The 19,487-nt window shown below is 33.2% G+C and overlaps 1 protein-coding gene across 1 annotated transcript; it reads left to right on the plus strand.

The window, feature by feature from the left end:
- Positions 1 to 3,566: 3,566 nt before the first annotated feature.
- LOC129001270 (cytoglobin-2-like) lies at positions 3,567 to 19,379 on the plus strand. The gene is made up of 4 exons (XM_054428511.1): positions 3,567 to 3,600; positions 15,893 to 15,990; positions 17,288 to 17,516; positions 18,684 to 19,379. Exons 1-4 carry the CDS (start codon positions 3,598 to 3,600, stop codon positions 18,819 to 18,821), a joined length of 468 nt encoding a protein of 155 aa, XP_054284486.1. The 5' UTR covers positions 3,567 to 3,597; the 3' UTR covers positions 18,822 to 19,379.
- Positions 19,380 to 19,487: the final 108 nt, after the last annotated feature.

Consider the following 19,487-nt stretch of genomic DNA (forward strand, 5'->3'; position numbering starts at 1 on the left):
TAGGATCCAAAGTCAAAGGTATATGTGGTTCACATAAATGGAATAACTATTTGGAGTTTCTAAAGTCAATGGTGCATACGCCTAATTCCGGCGACCCTAATTGGTAAATCATTGGAATTTGGTAATCATCTAATTGGTTCATTTTGTAGATAATATGCTCAACGATATTAATCCGATGGTTCTTCCCATTTGTTTTGTATTTGTAATGTAATGATTAGTTGACTAACATGTGTTATGATTCTTTTGTTTACTTTTTGTTGCTATCTTTCAAATAATATCATGGCGACCAATAAACCCATAAGGCCCATGTTCAATTTCTAAAAGTTTAAACTCATGTAGGGAAAAGCCCTGTAGTCGGATTTGTACCATTTCATATTTATACCATAGATAAAACACCTTCCCACGGTTGGTTACTATGACTGTGCTAGATATCGCGCGGATCGCTTCTGCCGTTCAGGAGTATTTGTCAACAAAAGCAGGAGTGTAGTGTAAGAGCACAGACAATATAGTCTGTGGTAAGAGCTTCACTCGCTTTGCTTGCTCCTCTCAATAAATAGTGGTTAAAAAAATTTTAAACCAAAATAATTTGCTTTGTATGTTAACCATCATTTTTTTTGTTTACACGCGCCTCAAAAGCTATTTTCCAACAACAGAAGTCAACAACCTTTGTCACATTGTCTAGCTGGTTACACAACCTCGGCCAGTTTTGGTTTTGACCTTGTAACCATGGGAAGTGGGGGGAAGTATAGACTAGACACACATCTAGACTATTAATAATGAAATCCTTATCCAAACTCCCCAACAATATTTGCTAAGCATTGTGACTGTACCTCAGATTCAATAATACGCAAAATTGTCATTTTAGCGAATTTCCCATATAGTGAAAACCCTACCTATTACAACTTATGGTAAGACCTGGAAACGGGACTGATTGACTTTTTCTTTTTGAGATGCTCAAAGACCTAATCACGTATAATGGGGTAAAATAGGGGTTTCCCTTTTTTGCCCCATAAAAAATAGACTTTTACAATTTTTTCCAAACCATTTTGTAGAGCTTAAACAAATAGTTTGTAGGTATGTGGAAGCGTTGTTGTACGCTTAATGGTTACGGAGAACTCTTAAAAACAAATTGAAAATCCCCACGTTATTCCTATCCTATGGTGAAACTAAATGTTGTAGTTTGCTTGTTTTAGGTATATGTTTTGATTAAATTTGCTACGATATTAATATTTCGCTAAAAAACTCTCTTTATTATCTTTCATGTAGCAAACCTAAGTACGTCTGATTTTTCTTTGACTATTAATACAATGGCACTAGTTAAATCCAAAGTTATTTAAGTAGGGAATAAATCTGACTTATTTGAGGACTCATTCAAGTGAAAAGCCAACCAACCAAGCCAATGAAAATTCGCTTAGTCTGCAGGTTTCCCACGGCGAAGATATTTAGTTTATTTGCGTTTCCCTTTCTCCGATGTTCGATTGTCAAACAGATCTACTTATGAACGATGTTGTATACCTCACTGCGCAAGAATATTAGTAGGGGGTTCACTTTAGAAAATTTGTGTTTAGACGATTCACGATTAATACGCAGGTTTATTTGAAGTGAAAAAATCTTTAATGTATTTATATAGTTTGAATATGAAACAGTTTCTCAATAAGTTGGTTTCTTAGCTTAAATAATTTGAAAAGTGTGTGATTGGTGGTGGCTCAATTTTACTACTCAATTTGTAGGTTATTTTTCCTTTTTTGAGCTGGACAACTTTAACATGCGAAATTGAATGTCTAGTTCTCTTGGTGGTCAAAGCTAATACCCAGTTTTTATTTCATGAGTCTATTTAAATTGAAAACAGATTTTGCTTTCTCCCCCTTTACATAATACAGGATACAGAGGATGTGTACAGAGCTACAGACCACACCTGAAGTCCGTTGTTGATGAAATTTTGTATATAGACGCTAATCCATGGTATCTCCAGGTGTTTTTAATTTTCCTGAAATTTTGATTTTAATGGTGATTTTTCCATAAAAACCCATAAAAACGGAAAAATATAACTTCCTCTAAAATGTCTAAAAACGATTTTGATAAAAAATTTAGTAAGTTGTAGCCCTTTAAATTGTGAACAAAATTGTTGAACTCCCATTCCTGTAAAATACGGTTCAAAAGTTAATGCAACTTTTGTTATTTTACCCTATTAAATCATAGTTACTCTCATCGCTTACCCATGATAAAGGTTGCTAATGGGAGAGAGCGTGTGCTCCCACTATCTCCGCGTTCCGCCATCTCCGAACCCAAATCTGTCCCGCCACCTCCGAATTCTTGAGTGACCCTTATAATCCCGCCACTGCCTGCGTTGTTAGCTGTCATTGCATCCACGGCTGCGAAGCCCCGTGGATGGAAGATTTAATGAAAATTTAACCCGTGAGTTAGGTTAGGTTAGGTCAGGTTAGGTTAGGTTAGGTTAGGTTGGGTTAGGTTAGGTTAAGTTAGGTTATGTTAGGTTTGGACGGAAAGTCTTAACGCAGGAAGTAACCGAGGATTATAGGTGTCACTCTGAAATTCGGAGATAGCGGTACACGGAGGTGGCGGGACGCGGAGATAGCGGGAGGTAACCGGAGAGAGTATATGTCAGATTGCTGATAACGTTTATTTTTCTCGGATGAATCAACTATAGTTAAACTCATGTTTTCTTATTTGTTTTGAATTTCCTGGGACATCCTTGGCAATAAGGAACATTCAGCAAGTAGCTGAATTAGTACACAACAAAACGTATTCCACCGGACATGAACACGCATTAAAACCATTTCAACATGGTAATAATCAAATCTACAAGAGAGTTGAAATAAAATTGAATATAAATTGAATGGCTTTAGCTATGACTATACCGGTACTTAAAATTAAACGGTATCAGTAAACTGTCATATAAGTTCTCCCATTATCTTGACAACAACCCTAATAATGGCTAAGCGGTGGGAGTGACTATGATACTTAAATGGGTTAAAAATTAAAATACAAAACTTTCAATAACTTTTGAACCATAACTTTAATAGCGTTGTGGCTTGGGTTGTACTATTTTTTTTTTTTTTTTTTTTTTTTTGTTAAAAGACCTACAACATACTAAATTTTTATCCCAATCATATCACAGGTGTATTCTGTAGCTCTGTAGCACACACACAAAGTCACCCATACAGACTTTACAAAATAACATTTTTAGGCTCAAGAGGGACCAAAAACAGATGTCTACACTCACAACTCAGATTCAACTATTTTGACAACAATACTTTTTCCCATATTTTTGTCATATACGAGGAAACAGTAAAAATAATACTACAAGAAGTAAACCAGCCGAAATACTTTCTCCAATTACGGAATTAATCCTTCAATCAAACCTCAGCGGTAACGAGCGTAATTCCTCTTCAGAACTTTCCCGCCAAGAACCAAGTCTTCCCGCCAAGTGGTAAGCGCCTTTGACAGTCTATCATCTTCAAGAGTCTTTGATAGTATTAAATCAAATCCGATGTAGTGGGAGGGGTTGGGGGGGGGGGGCGAAGGACGAGTTAGTGGCAATTGACTACGTGCATTTGCGTGCGAGCATTCAACACCATGGTGAGTTGTATAAATTTGATCCAGTCTAAACTAAGTGATTCGAAGTGTGAGCCAAAAAGTTAAACATTTTAATTTAACATATTTATAGGAAGAGGTATGATTAATGGAGCTCTTGTGTTTAGAAACAAATTTTATGGGTGAAAATATTGTGTGGGTTTAATTACTTTTAGAGGGAAATAGTGTTTAACGTAAGATAATAATTTGTATATCAATTTGTTTAGTCATTATTAAGTGGTTAGGTTAGTGCGTGTGTTCATTAATTTTTCCAAACATTTCCCATGGGATACGAAAAAGATTTTTTTTAATGGAGTAAAATGTGTAAATAAACAAAATGTTATTTAAGTGGGGTGTTTCCTTTTGGGATATTTCAAGGTTGGTGACAACATTTACTATTGTATACTAGTACTACTTGTAATTTAATATTGTTTGTAAGAGTTTATGTTTAATATCTTAAAAAATACTTTTATGTTGATGCGATGTTTAATTGAGTTGGTGATATACAGGGATGCATGATAAGCCCATTATTTTTTTAATTTCTTTACAAAAACGTGAAACAAAATTAAAGGCTTAAGTTTAGTATGACCTATGTTTAAAAAAATTCGCAAAAAAACTTTCTTAATACAAGTAATTTCATTAGACGTACATTATTTGATTGTTTTTACTTTTGCAAGAGTGTAAACGGAACTAGTGTTTAAAAAGCTAAGTTGTGCTTTCGTAAATTGTAATTTAATTTTATATAGGTAATGTAAATTAGGTGTGTCATAACTTTAAAATAATGAGATATTTCTATTATTGATTTATTTAGTGTATTATTTTTAAAAGACGGATAAAACCAGTATCGTGTACAGTTAATTGTCGTTTATTACTAAATTTTATATGCATAATATTCCCTATAAAATCTTTTAAATACGATATTTTTGCATAAAAGGTTAATTATGCAAAACAAATGAAAATAATTTATTCATAGGACCTTAAACCTGCTTTCATTGTAATACTTCTTTTCATCCCATTACAGATTACACGTGCATGATATGTAAATAGTTAGTTAAGTGACAAAGTGTCATGAATAACAATTTCTCTTAGTAAAGTAATAAATTTATAACAAAACCAAACGAATTGGAAGTATCTTATGGAAATTCTGAGATAGAAAAAACATGAAGAATTTTAGGAGTGTTTAATTTTTTATCCTTGTTATTTAATTTTAGCAAATCTCCCATATACGGAATAAGTTATTACCGTAGGTATCGTGGTAAGACCTAGACCCGGGACCGCTTCACTTTTTCGTTTTCATCTCCCCAAAGACCAAAAACACCATCCGTTCAAATTCATATACAAATTTAATTATTTATTTATTTACATATTCACGTGTCAGTTAGCACGATAAGTAAAAAAATCATCCGATTATGATGACATTTGGTACAAACGTGTAAACCGAAGTTTATTCGAACGAGTATGCAAACCAGCATCACCAGACATGGGGACGGAGTTTAATTGGGTAAAATTTGGTTTTTCTTTTTTTTACCCTAAAAACATAACTTCGCAATTTTTTCTAAGCCGTTTTGTAGAGGGAAACAAACAATTTGGGTGTTTGAAGCGTATTCGTGCGCAAAACTATAATATTGGAGAACCCCTAAATTTGTTATTTCTGTGTTTTCTTAAAGAGGAGGAGTTTGTTAACTGTTGCAGTTTCCTCGTCTGTGAATATATTTCACTTATATCATTCAAATCAATTACAATTTAACTAAAACACGCGTTTTTTTACATTTCTTGGAGCAGCTACCTTAAGTTGGTACTCATTAAGCCTAATTGTTATTAAATAGGGAATATTTGAGAGAAAATCCGACCAGACAAATGGAAATTCGCCTAGTTTGCATGTTTGCTGTGGCGGGGGTATTAATAACTTGAAAACCCATAAGTATTTCTACACTTACTACGACAAATCACGTGTTTAGGACTATTTTTGTGTAATTTATCACCCATTGTTATTGTTATCATACGAGTGTTATATTTAGAATATTGATGTCGATATTATCAGTTGTGGATAATTGCCCACTCAATGCCGCAACGTTTAACACAATATGGATCTTTACACGAATTGAAAAGTTTAAAACCTTTTTACTGTGCATGTTGACAGGTTATCAGACAAATTTGATTTTTGTTGTTTCATGAATTCATAATATTAAATTTGGTAGCGTAGCTTATACAGGGTATCCCGTAAGCAAGTACAAAAAATTATGAATAGGTTTGTTGGGTCAAATTAAACCAAAATCAGGCATAACGTTCTTTCCAAAGATTCCTTTGTAGCAAAGTATGCGCATTTTTTAAATATTATTTATATCTTAAATATAGATTTATAAAACTTGGTATAAAATATTATGATGTCATAAACTATTAAAGAAAATAATAATAATTGAAAATATTTTTTTTTTCTTAATGCCGTCATTTAAATCTTTATAACTTGAATTAAGTTACTGAAAAAGGTTCATTTTATGAAAAATACCAAGAACACTAGGTGTCGTTTGATAGGAAATTTTGGATTTTAAATGAAAGTGTTCTATAATTTCTTTTATAAATTCAATTACACTATAATTTCTTTTATAAATTAAATTATTTCTTGGTAATTACAGTTTTAAAAATTGAAATAGCCGCCATTTTGAAATTGAAAAGAATTAATTCATGATTATTTTTTCATTAAACAGCTTATGACTTCAAAAAAATTGTACACCTAATTTCATAGGGGTATTTTAAAATTGTTTTAAGGTACATCTTTAAAACACAAAAACATAATGGTGGATATTTCGCAAATGTAGGGTTTTGGAAACAATCTTATTCTTAATTTTGTTGAATATCAACTTATATCTCTGAATATTATTATTTTAAATAGTCATCCTAATAGTCAATGCTTATACCTAAATTTTGTTACTTAAGGATATCCTGTATAACAAATCTGTAGTATCATTAATATTGTAGTAAACAATACAAAAGTTGAACCCCTTGCTTTTTACACAATTCCCGCAAACATCACAAGCTGAAGGTCGCTGGTTGATTCCAGACCCAGATGCCATTTGTCATTCCATTGGGCTATGAATTAATTATGTTAACTGACAAAAAGGTCGACGTTAGGTAGTAACAAGACCAGGGTTTGGACCGTTACCTTTCAAAACGTAAAAAATGCCACTGGCGTAAAAACACTCAAAATAAAAAAAATCACAGACTTTACTGCTTGCATTGATGCTGTGCGGGTTGCAGCATAGTATGTCGGGTGATTTTTATTTTTAATCGGAATGATAAAATCACTGGGGACATCAAAACGAAAAAGTAAATCAGACCCGGGACCAGGTTTTACTATAACACCTACAGTGATAGCTTATTCGCTTATTCCCTGTATGGGAAATTCGCTCAAATTTCCAAAAATAAAACAAAGCCTAGAGATACCATGGATTAGTACAAACTAATTTGCATCAAAATCCACGTTTTTTTATTTATTTATTTATTTATTTCCTCTCAACGGTTACACCATTTTACAGCGAATATATGGTATGTTACATGTTGTATCTAATAGCCACAAAATATTGAGCAACAGTAACTTTTTGTAACGTTTTGGGGTTCAGGGGGGCTCAAAACGTATATTTACACCCAAAACTAAAACTCAAAAATTATTATGAAAATAATACTTTCTCTTTAAGCCGGTAAAGTAATAAGCTTAGAATTAATAAATTCTTACCAAGATGCCAGGTAACATTATTATTTATTATCTTAAGGCTATACACATGTAAGATGAGATGAACCTCTCGAAATAATAATTTAGCTATGACTTATAAGAAATGAGTTCTACGATTAGTATACCTAAATGTAAAATATTTAAACAATTACAGTGACGATAAAATTTGAGTAATTAGATTGTTCAAAGTCGAATAACTTCTACATTTCAATTTTGGAGAAACTGTTTGCATCTAAAGTAAATTAGTTCTTCAGATACAAGACCATGTTTATGACTCATTCTTCACTAATAATTCATTCTTATCATTTAAAATGCAATAGTAAAGATAATGTTTAAACAAATTACTGACATAATAATAACTCTTCCCTTTTACTATGTGGGGTTTTATTTTGTTGGATATACTAAACTTAATGTAGATACAATTTTTAAAGCATCATATGCATTTGTATTATACTTTTACACCCTATTATCCACTGTGTCTGTTGATTTTACAATTATAAGGTGACAGAAATGTCAATTATGTAAAATAGAATCATTATAAACCATTACTATTTTGTATTTTATTTGTTTTCTCTTAAGTTAATATATGTAATAGGATTATTATGATGGCTAAGCACAAAGTAAAGATAAATAAATTAACAAGTTATTTTATTTTGTACATACTATTGCATTACTACTTAACTACTTTAATACTCGCATAAGTAAACCCAGTCAAAAATAGACATGGGATATTTGATATTTCATCTTTACAATAATCCTGTGCCATTGATTACTGATTTGTTTATACTAGGAAACTTAACTTAGGCATAAAGGTTATCTGTATTGATAAATCAAACTTCTCTGAGTCACGGGTCAATATTAGACATATTACATTTACTTTCTGATCATTAGAAAATATTTTTTTAAATTGAACCATTTAATAATGGAAAATACAGTTATAGACACAAAATGTGCACAATTTAAAATTGAGTCAGTGGAGTTTTGAGTCAGCACCAGAGATTTGAAATTAAAATAAGATCTTTGAGAAAATTCTATGAATTTCAATTATTAATTATCAATTATATCAATCACTGAGATGGGGACGCCACCTAGTTGCTTATTTTAACACACCAAGGTAAAATATGAGTGAAGTATGAATGTGGAATGGTGTGAGATGTGAGATGTGAGATGTTCTGTGTCGCTTTGTTACTGACTAAGATCTGTTTCATTAGCCAGGATCATTTATTTAAAGCCCCATAATCAGAAATAGTTGGGACCGGGTTTTTAACCATCAAAAAGGTACTGACTTTTTCAGGATCGAACAGGCCTTTTGATTGCTAGGCGAGCACTACAACCGCTCATCGGTAGCGATAATAAATTGGCTGGGAACAGCCAACTTATTATTCAAAATTTCAAACTTACAAATACCACTGAAAAATACCACTCGAATAAGGTCTGTAAATTTGATTGGTTGCAGACTTTCATAAGCCTCCAATAAAAGTTTCCAATCACAATTTCTAAACAGTATACTTAAAGGGGTACATAATCCATTTGTGATAACGACAATGAAATGGCACGTAAATGCCATGTTACAATGACACCAAAAGATTATCAAAAGTTTAATAATTTATCATCAGCGGACAGACAAACGGAGACAAATGAAGACATCCAGTTAACCTTTGTAGATGAGCTACTTTAAGTGGCAGAACCAATCTGTTGATTGAAGATGACTTTTAAAAATGATCACTTGCTGGCTCAAATACAATTTATTAACTAACAGAGACAATGTACTGACATAGATTATAGTCCGTTCACAAAATTTAGGGGGGTTAGGGGAAAGTTCCCTCACTACTTGTTTTGCTTATATTTTGACGGTATTGACGGTTTGAAGTGGTTTCTAAGTAAATAAGTAGATTTCTTCCCCTAAAATCACCTAAATGTTGGGAATGGAGTATAATTATGGTAAACTGCTATTGCAATTTCAAACTACTGTTTCTTTCAACGGTTGATAATTATTTTCTTTCCCTCAGAGTTTTTAATTGCATCTTTGTATCATAGATTTAACATACGTTCTTATGACTTTGAGGAACAGCTACAAAATACTGACTCTGGTTGGTTCTACAATTATGTATAAGCCACGAGTAATATTTACTAGAATCTCCTTTAGTGGTTTGTCTCTAAATGAAATGAAATGAGTAAGTGCTTTATTAAACGATAAGGTAATATGTACATCCAAAAACATAACACTTTGAAACAATGGTTGATAACAACCGTCTGTTTGGTTGACACAATCTTTGCCTTCTAAAATGAATATGAGTCTTTAAAAAACATTTAGCACAACAGAAATGAACATTTATGATACAATAAATAAAATAATAATAAAACACAATTAGAATACTCAATAGATAACAACACATAATACAGAATTAAGGGTATCAGATAAAAATAAAAAAGAATCATGACCAATTAATTACTGTCACATTATTAAAAACAACTCTAACAGTAGAAATGAGTCGTTAGTGCCACAGACTTAGGCCCAAGGCAGCGATGTCGTGAGTTCGGATCCTGGTACCTGCCTATACTTTTTATCAGTATGAGTACAGTTCACCTTCCTACTGTAGCGGCCCACCCCTTGCTCTGCTGTATAGTTCCACGCACAGGCCAGGCCTCTGTGGTCCATGTGGATGGGTAAATGCAAGATACAAGAGGCTGCCAACCTCTAAAAAAATTACACATTTTGTGACTTACAACCCACACTTGATAGATTTTTCAACTCAATACTTGATTCCCTAAACATCCTAATGGTTTAATCTTGATCTTTTTAAATCTTTATTGGTTGTTAAATAACAAAGTTACAATAGACCTCGTCAACTAGAAATGTATAGTTCATTAACACGATAATTTGAGTGATTTTTGTCTGATTTTGATGAAATTCGTCTTGAATATATATGGCAGAATAAACTTCAATGAGTTCACAAACCCGCATGATCGGTTTATGGAAACGAGGTTTCATGAGGTAAAATTGTTTTTTTTTTTTTCATTTTTAGCCCAAAACATAAAATGTTCCTATTTGTCACCATTTTAAAAAGTTTTTAAACAAATAATTACACAAATAATTTTGAAGTGTTTTTTTTTTTTTTGTTACTGATAAAATTTTACAGTGCTTATTTAAGGATATGTTTTAATCAAACTTGGCAAATAATTTTTTTTATAATAAGCCATTATAGTTATAAAAAAATACCTCGCCACAGCAAACCTGCAGACTAAGCGATTTTCCTTTTGCCTGATTGGATTTACACTGAAATGTCTCCTTAAAAATATCACATTTATTCCCTAGTTAAATAGAATTAGTTTAACAAGTTTCTTAGTTTTGCTGCAACAGGGAGGGTAAAACATAAAACCATTACACAAGATACTTTTTGATTTGACATTTTGACATCTTTGATTTTGTGTCATTTTAAAGAGCCCACTTTGAAAATGTGTGTCATATTGTAAAATGAGCTTAAGAGCTTCGCATTTACAGTTATGGGAAACAGCGATTTCTCAGTAGTAACCAACCAAAAGAATTTCAATCGAAACTCGAAGCAAATGAAATTGTGACAGACAGTTGGTGTGACAGTTGGCGTGGCAGTTGGTAGGATATCAAGTAGTACTTGAGTAAAGTTAACAATTTGTCTCGCTATTTAAAAAAAAAATTATTGCAATTTGTAATAAGTATAACTATATGTGGCTATGGGTAAGAAGGGAATCATTTTTTGAAAACACTAAAAACAAGGTCAGCTCCTGGAATAGGATAAAATATTTACAAGACATGTTTATTATAATTGTTGTTAACAGAAAGAGTTTCCATTATTTGCTTACGCTTTTAGTTGGGTCTTTTAAACTCATAGAAAATTATGACTACTAGTTTTAATATAACTTCTGTAATACCGGTACTAGACAATTGCTCAATTTCGAAACACAGGTGCACTAGTTTTGTTTTATATTTTTAATTTGTTATAAGATGCTGACAATAATACATACACACAGTTATACATGGTTAAATGGTACATACTGAATTCAAAATGATTTTACTTGCTAGTATCGGTGAAAAAAATACCTGCATCAGCTTTGGTAAAAAACTGGAGAAATCGCTACAACTGCTACTTTAACTTCCTTTTTTTTAACTCATTCGGAAGTAGCTTCTTTTTATGGATTATTTTGGTTGATTGGCTTTTTGATACGCTTCATTGCTCTTTTAGTCCAGTCAATGAATGCTCAAAAGGGGGGTGTAGAGGACATGGAGAGGGGGAAATTTTTTTTCTGCGGGAATGTGTTCGGGGTAGTTAGAAGATAAAAATACCTAAAGTCCCCGCCCCTGGCCCTGCTGCTTCAGAGGGGGGAGGGGGGAAAGACCCCATTTTTTAGTTTTTTGCTTCTAGACTGAAAACCGTGCATCGTACGGAAAAAATGTAAATTATAAAAAGAAAGATGATGAAATTCTCTACAAGAATGGTCATATTCATTTCTTCCGTATATGCATTGGTTTAAAAGATATTCTCAAAATAATATAAAAATTCCTTAATAAATTGATTTTTCACGCGTGTTTTGTCAAATAAGTTTATATAATCCATTAGCCTGTTGTTGTTTCACATCAATCAGGATAGAAAACAGGTTTTTGAACACTAACCTATATAATATAATATATCAATCGTATATATTGTGTTAAAAATAGTTTATATAAATTTAAATAAGATATGTATATTTTGTCATGGAAACAAGTAATTTTGGCATAATTATTACACTAAAAATTTAAAAGATTATGTTTGTAGCTATATTTGTCCAGGTTTATTTATAACAATAACCGAAACCAAGACTTAATATTATTGTTCATGGTCTGGCTCACTTGGGACGAGAGGGTCCGACTTCTGTCCCAAAAACTGGTGCCATCTGGAACTGAAAACCACCATCTAGGACATCTCCATCATTCAATTCTTGTTGATTAGACTCAATATTGGCTATCGAAGTGAGAATTCGGTGTAGGCCTGTATATTCTTCATCTTCCTCATTTATCAGAATGGGCATTTCATGTAAAAAGTTCCCTTAGCAGTTCTGGCATAACGGAGAACAATAATTATTGGACATTTTCTTGCATGCACAAATTATACATCTGGCACCGTTGTAATCTTTGGTACATTTGTAAAAACTTGGTTAAGGGATTAACTGTTCCTGGTTACTATAATTTCGGTGATGAATAATAGTATAATATAGTAAACGAATATCTACTGACCAGTGCCGGTACCTTGGGGGGGGGAGGTATATATTCTCTCTGAAATATTTTATAAGCTAACATAAATACTATTAGCTTGAAGATATTTTAGAGCTCATATGCTTATAAAAATACGTTATTGTGCTTTAAATTCAACATTTTTTCCGGGGGGGGGGGGGTTAACCACCGGAGACCCCCCCGGAAATTAATTCCTGGGACCGCCACTGCTACGGTACTGACTATTTCAATCTGTAGCGTCTTTCTTGGTCTCCCATCTTCTGAATTGCTGTTATTGCTGTTTTCTGAATTGCTATATCCGTCAAAAACAACAATGCATTACCTTATAGGTATCCACGTACTTCGCGTATCCATCACATATCGCAGACACTGAAGATCCCCTTTGCCATATAACCTTGTGCGTGAGAAATACCCCATCGATAACCAAATTAAAGGTCGTTAAAAGTGTTGTTGGTTGGTCCCAAAGAACTTGAACGGTGCAGGCATTTTTGGTCTTTACTTACACCACTCTCATTAAATAAAGGGAAATGGAGCAAGTTCAAATCGTTAACAATCCTTTGAAACAGAATTAAAGGTTTTGCTGCAACGTTTTAATCATTGATATCGATGATTGAACTCACAGAGGACAAAGGGAGAGCCATATTTTCCTGTGACAGCTTGTTGTCTGCATATGATTATAATTTGATTAATTACTCGCAGACTACGTAATACAGCATCGTAACAGTTAACGGATTCATCTCCTACAACCCCAGATGCTATTGACATGATATCTTGAGTTTCAGGGAAGAGTGGGTCGATTTTCAAACATTGCTGTCAGTTTATAAATATATGACATTTCATCATTTGTATCATTTAATCAAGGACAATTCTGTTTGGAAAAACAACTACCCTCAGAAATGTGGGATTGGGAGCGCAAAAAAGGTAATCTATTCCCAGTTTTAACCAATGAACCACCTAACCCATGAGAAATGTTGAGATTGTTTTTTGCAAATATACTAAAGATTGTAGTAATGAAAGATGTACATGCAATGAAATTACCATTAAATGTTCCTCGTTGGCTGTTATGCCAGTAAGGGGACCGTTTTAAATGCCAATTCTGATAAATGAGGATGATGAAGAATATATACACTGCACTCTCACATCGATAGCAGATATTGAGTCTAATGAAAAAGAATTGGATTATGGACAGTTTTTGGGACAGAAGTCGGACCATCTCGTCCCAAGTGAGCCAGACCATGAACAATAGTGTTAAGTCTTGGTTTCGGTAATTGTTATAAATAAACCTGGACAAATATAGCTACAAACATAATCTTTTAAATTTTTAGTGTATTAATTATGCCAAAATTACTTGTTTCCATGACAAAATATACATAACTTATTTAAATTTATATAAACTAATATTTTTAACACAATATATACGATTGATATATTATATTATATAGGTTAGTGTTCAAAAACCTGTTTTCTATCCTGATTGATGTGAAACAACAACAAGCTAATGGATTATATAAACTTATTTGACAAAAAACGCGTGAAAAATCAATTTATTTGAGAATTTTTATATTATTTTGAGAATATCTTTTAAACCAATGCATATACGGAAGAAATGAATATGACAATTCTTGTAGAGAATTTCATCATCTTTCTTTTTATAATTTACATTTTTTCCGTACGATGCACGGTTTTCAGTGTAGAAGTAAAAAACTAAAAAATGGGGTCTTTCCCCCCCTCCCCCCGCTGAAGCAGCAGGGTCAGGGGCGGGGACTTTTGGTATTTTTATCTTCTAACTACCCCGAACACATTCCCGAAGAAAAAAAATTTCCCCCTCTCCATGTCCTCTACAACCCCTTTATTGACTGGACTATTTATAATTTCAAGAGATCTATTGTTGAAGCCGTAAATGTGCAAATAACCTAACGGATTATAACCCACCTTACGGGACCCGGACACAGAAAACATACTACTATAACCCAGAATGCCAACCGCATGGTAAAAAGCATTAAGTGTTTTGAGAGAGCTTTGCCTGTCAATCCTAGGCAGCGCCACCAGCGCAGGGGCGGCTCCAGGAATATTTTCTTGGGTAGGCCTGATATATATCATGAAAGAGTGATTGGGAGACGAGAAGTTTGAAGACTTTCCCCGCAAAAAGGAAGGAATTAAAAAATTTACATTCAAAATAATAAGTTTGGATGCTTTCCCTTTATTTTCATATAATAAAATTTCATTACTTATTTATAATTTTTTTAAATCTACCAAAACTTTGGGTAGGCCTGGGCCTACCTGGCCTGCTCTCTGGAGCCGCCCCTGCACCAGCGTTGCTATGCTGAGTGCATGGCAACGCTGGTGGCGCTGCCTACGATTGACAGGCAAAGCTCTCTCAAAACACTTAATGCTTTTTACCATGCGGTTGGCATTCTGGGTATAGTAATATGTTTTCTGTGACCCGGATTAGTGTAGGTAGCAATTGTGCAACTAACCTATACTCGTGTGTCAGTCTGAAATAGGTCAAACCCCTCCAAGCCAGTTCCCACCCCACCCTCCCCAAGCCAGCATTCAGTCAACACAATTACATCTATACTGTGAATAAATAAATTTAAGTAGAATTCATCAAAATTTTTATTATAACTACGTATTTTTTTTTTTAATATAGACAAATACTTCTCCTCACCAGGATTATTGCTGTAAAAATCTGAGAATTGAGTGATCTGTATTATTAATACGCTACATGAAACATTGTGAACAGTAAGGCTTTTTTGTTTTAAGATTTAACCCCACATATTATATACGGTACCAAAATGTTCGTCTTAAGTGTGTAAATTTGCAAACTGACCTTAATTTTTTGAAAAAGACCCTTGGGCTCTGCCCCAGTGGCTTTTATAGTTCCCATGTTATCCTTTTGAAGAACATATTTGTTTACATTATGATCAGCTGGATAATTTTATTGCTGTTAATATTTTAGTTGCTATTTAAGGAGACGTGTGCTACAAAGGCTATTTAACATATTTGTAGATTGAATAGTACCATGATATGTTACATGATATGATATGTGTACATCTATGAAAACAGAACAAAAATTATTCCATAACCATTTATTGTACATTGTACAATTTTAACCGGGCAAAGCCGGGTTTTGCTGCTAGTATTATCTAATTCTAAACAGTTAATATTAAGTGATGAATATTCCGACTCTGCGTCATCACACCGCATCACCACGTCAAATATATTATAAATATATATTGCCTCTCCAAGTTAAGAATACTGTTAGTTCAAATGTGTCAAAGTTCATCTACAGATAATTACGCATTTCTTAACGATTGTGTTTGCAGGCAGCGGAAATAAGTGAGAGAGACAAGCAATTAGCCAGAGAATTATGGCAACTAGTGGAAAAGGACTACGCAGCTGTAGGCAACATTCTGTTCAGAGAGTGAGTATCTGAAAATATCAGAACAAAGATGGAAAACATCTTGAATTTGAGGTTGTTTTATATTTTAATTATCTATTTCACAAAGTCACAACCTCAATTGTGGAGGTTATATGAATGATATCTAAATTAAACTTGAGGGAAAGCAACTTCGTAGGATTCAAAGCAACAATAATGGTGGACTTCTGATTACATTGACAAAACTGCTGCACCAAAAATACAAATCTGCAACTTTTACTCCGCCAACTGAGCCTGGGCCCAGGGGTGCAAGTAGTTTAAGGTTTTTGGTGACACAAGGAAGAAAAGATTTCCTCCAAAAGGCAGGTGGAGGGGTAATTATCTCTCATAGCGCATCACGCAAACTGGGCTTGGTTGAAAACACAGAAAAGTTCACAAGACAATAGACTTGATATTTTGCACCTGCAAGGGTCACTTCTTTCTTTCAAAGAAGCCCCATGTAAAATATCCCTAACAATGAGATTGCAGGGGCAAAATAGTTTATTATGTTGTGAACTTTTTGTGCTTCAACTTCCTGGAGCTCTTATCTCAGATAGGTTAGTTGTGCATCCATCCCTTCTTCCTTGATGTAAATTTCACTGTTTTATTTAATTGCATTTTTGGCTTAAGAACATTTTAGTCTAAAATCTAAATTTTCACTGGTATGGAGTCAGTTACTATTGTATTATTACACAAACAATTATTTTGAAACATTGTTCTGTAAAGAGTCAGTACAAAACTTCTTAAATCAAGTTATGTCATTATTATTATTTCTATTATCATCATCATCATCCATTAAGATCGTAACTGGGCTTGAAAGCTAAAGATAAAGGTAGAATGGAGTGAGATGACACATGTAGCTGTTATTGACTATAGTTCGTTCTCAATATTTAGGCGGTTTGGGGGAAGTGCCCCCACTACTTTTTTGTATTTAATGTATGTTGCATAATCAGCTTTGAGCTATTATTTTAAAGGTAATGGGCAATTGGAGGGGATAGATTTCTTCATCTAAAACCGCCTAATATTGTAAACAAAGTATAATACCCACTGTTTCTTTACTCTTTAGCAGCAATATTTATTAAAAACCCCATGATCACAGCTGGGCCCAGTTTTAAACCATCAAATCTGTTTGAAATCTCAGGATCAAACTGGCAACCTTTTGTTTTATTAGCTCTGATATAACCCCTGAGTTACCGTAGATTGTTCATAAACATATTGAGGACGAGATGTTTAAACTTCCGTAAACATTGATAAAAGTGTTGTAAGCCTCATTTTAAGTGTTAAGAATATTATCTTGTTACAGACTATTCACAGCATACCCCGACTACATAAAATACTTTGAAAAAATGAAAGCCTCTCCAGAGCAAGATATTTTCGAGTCTGCAAGATTTAAGAAACACATGGTCTCAGCTTTGTTTCCATCTATTGCTTTACTGCTGAAGAATCTCGATGATCCTGAAAAGCTTGCGGAACAGTTGAAGGATATAGGAGTGAACCACAAGAAAAGAAATCTTCACAGAGCACAGTTTGAGGTAAATCTATGATGTGTCAATTATTTTAATCATGAGCATTACCAATTCCCTTTATTCAGTGATTTAAATATGCATATTTTGATCAAAATATCACAAACAAGCAAATTACAAGTTTATTTATTCTCCAATAGTTATTTGTGTAACTAGTGGTGAAAGTGGCACTTTGCTGCACACGAGAGCAATGTTTACGAGATCATGTTGGAATGATCTCGAGTGCAGCAAAGGCCTTTTTCACTCGTGTTACACATTATATTTGTCCTACAGTCACTATAAAGCATATAAATAATTAGTCTTTCAAACACTATACAACACGTTTTTAGGTTCAACTGGCAACACAAATGGTGCCCTAGAGAAAGTAGTACCCGCGGTCCGTATCACTCCGCTATTTTTCCTCGGCAAGAAATGTGCTCCGCGTTTTGAGAATATAGTTCCGTATGTTTTTGTAATTTGAAGTGGTTTCCGCGCCTAAAAAAATGCTTTAAAGGTATTTTCTTGTTTATTAAGATCGTAGGAATGTTTTAAAAACGTTTAAAAGAAAAGTCCAGAAAGTTCAGAAATACCGAAACTATAAACATGAAATGACAGGTTAAATCTTAGTTATAATAGTCAATCAGCTGCTCATAGTATTATTATCTTTAAGTGTTGCCAACCTATTTCCAAGCGTACAGGGATTACGTGCATAATAGAACCACGCTGTTTTTTGTTGTTTCGTTGGAATCCTGATGTGCGGCAAAGTATAAACCGTACGGCAAAGTATAAACCGTACGGCAAAGTATAAACCGTACGGCAAAGTATAAATATGCAGCAATTAGCAGCTTTCTGTACTATAAACAGTACAAGGAAGCCAACTTTGTTGGGTGACTGTAGGAAAAAAAAATAACATAAGAATTTAAATTTAATTTTTTTCTGTAGTTGTTTGACGTACAACAATGCTTCAATGTAGTAAACTATCTGAATGTTTAAGCTCTATAAAAAATCCCGTTTTCATAGTCCGATCATGCTGGTTCACCAACTTGTTTCGATAAATGTAGGTTTACATGTTTGTCCCATATTTCTTCAAAAAGGATGATTATACTCTTGAGTTTTACTCACATAGATAGTTTAATTAGAGGTTATGCTCGTACTGTATCCAATCCAATATGACTAATTAAGACCATTGTGTTTCAGGCTCTTCACAAAATAATAATCGACACGTTCAAGAAAACGTTGCCCGAACAGTTCACATCAGAAGTAGAATCAGCTTGGAACAAGATCTTAGGTGTCGCGTTTGATAAGATCTCTTCTCACTTGGATAACCAATGTTAAAAACTTTTGAAACTCTGTGTTTGAACGTTTCTATGTCATAAGAAAGAAAGTGTTCTTTGCTTGTGGAACCATGAAATTATTAATTATAAAATTATTTATAGGTTTAAGTATTTTATTTTTGTATCAGAAATTTATATTATGACAACTTGTGAGTTTATAAATGTACAAATGTGTTTTGTATACAATAGGTATTAATTTATCTTATTGTTTATGTAGAGGTCCAATTCAGCCAGACAACAGATTAATTATTCAATTGTGAAAAAAATGAATATTTTAAAATCGTTCTCCCTCACAATACATAATGTGAACCATGTGTTTACAATAATTATTTTCTTTTGGGGATTATACAGTTAGCTTTTAGTAGTTTTATCAGGATGTAATGAAAAATCCATTTTGAAAATTCTGTTATCAATTATATTCAAGCATCTAGTATTCAGACTTTAACTTATTGTTAGTAAGAAATTTACATTATGAAAATATTATTAAAAGCAACCAAACACCTCAGCCAATCTGTACTGTAATTATTATAAGTTATTAAAGTTTTTAATATTTTAATGTTTCAAATTGTGTGTTTATTTACCAATTTTTTTTAACCGTTCTTTAAAAACTTAAAGGCCACTTTTTAAGAGATAAGTAATAACGATGATGATGATCTGTCAGTAAAAT

The sequence above is a fragment of the Macrosteles quadrilineatus genome, unplaced genomic scaffold (genome assembly GCF_028750875.1).
Source record: "Macrosteles quadrilineatus isolate MER2022 unplaced genomic scaffold, UCM_ALF_1.0 Scaffold_8__2_contigs__length_117827958, whole genome shotgun sequence".
Classification (NCBI taxonomy): domain Eukaryota; kingdom Metazoa; phylum Arthropoda; class Insecta; order Hemiptera; family Cicadellidae; genus Macrosteles; species Macrosteles quadrilineatus.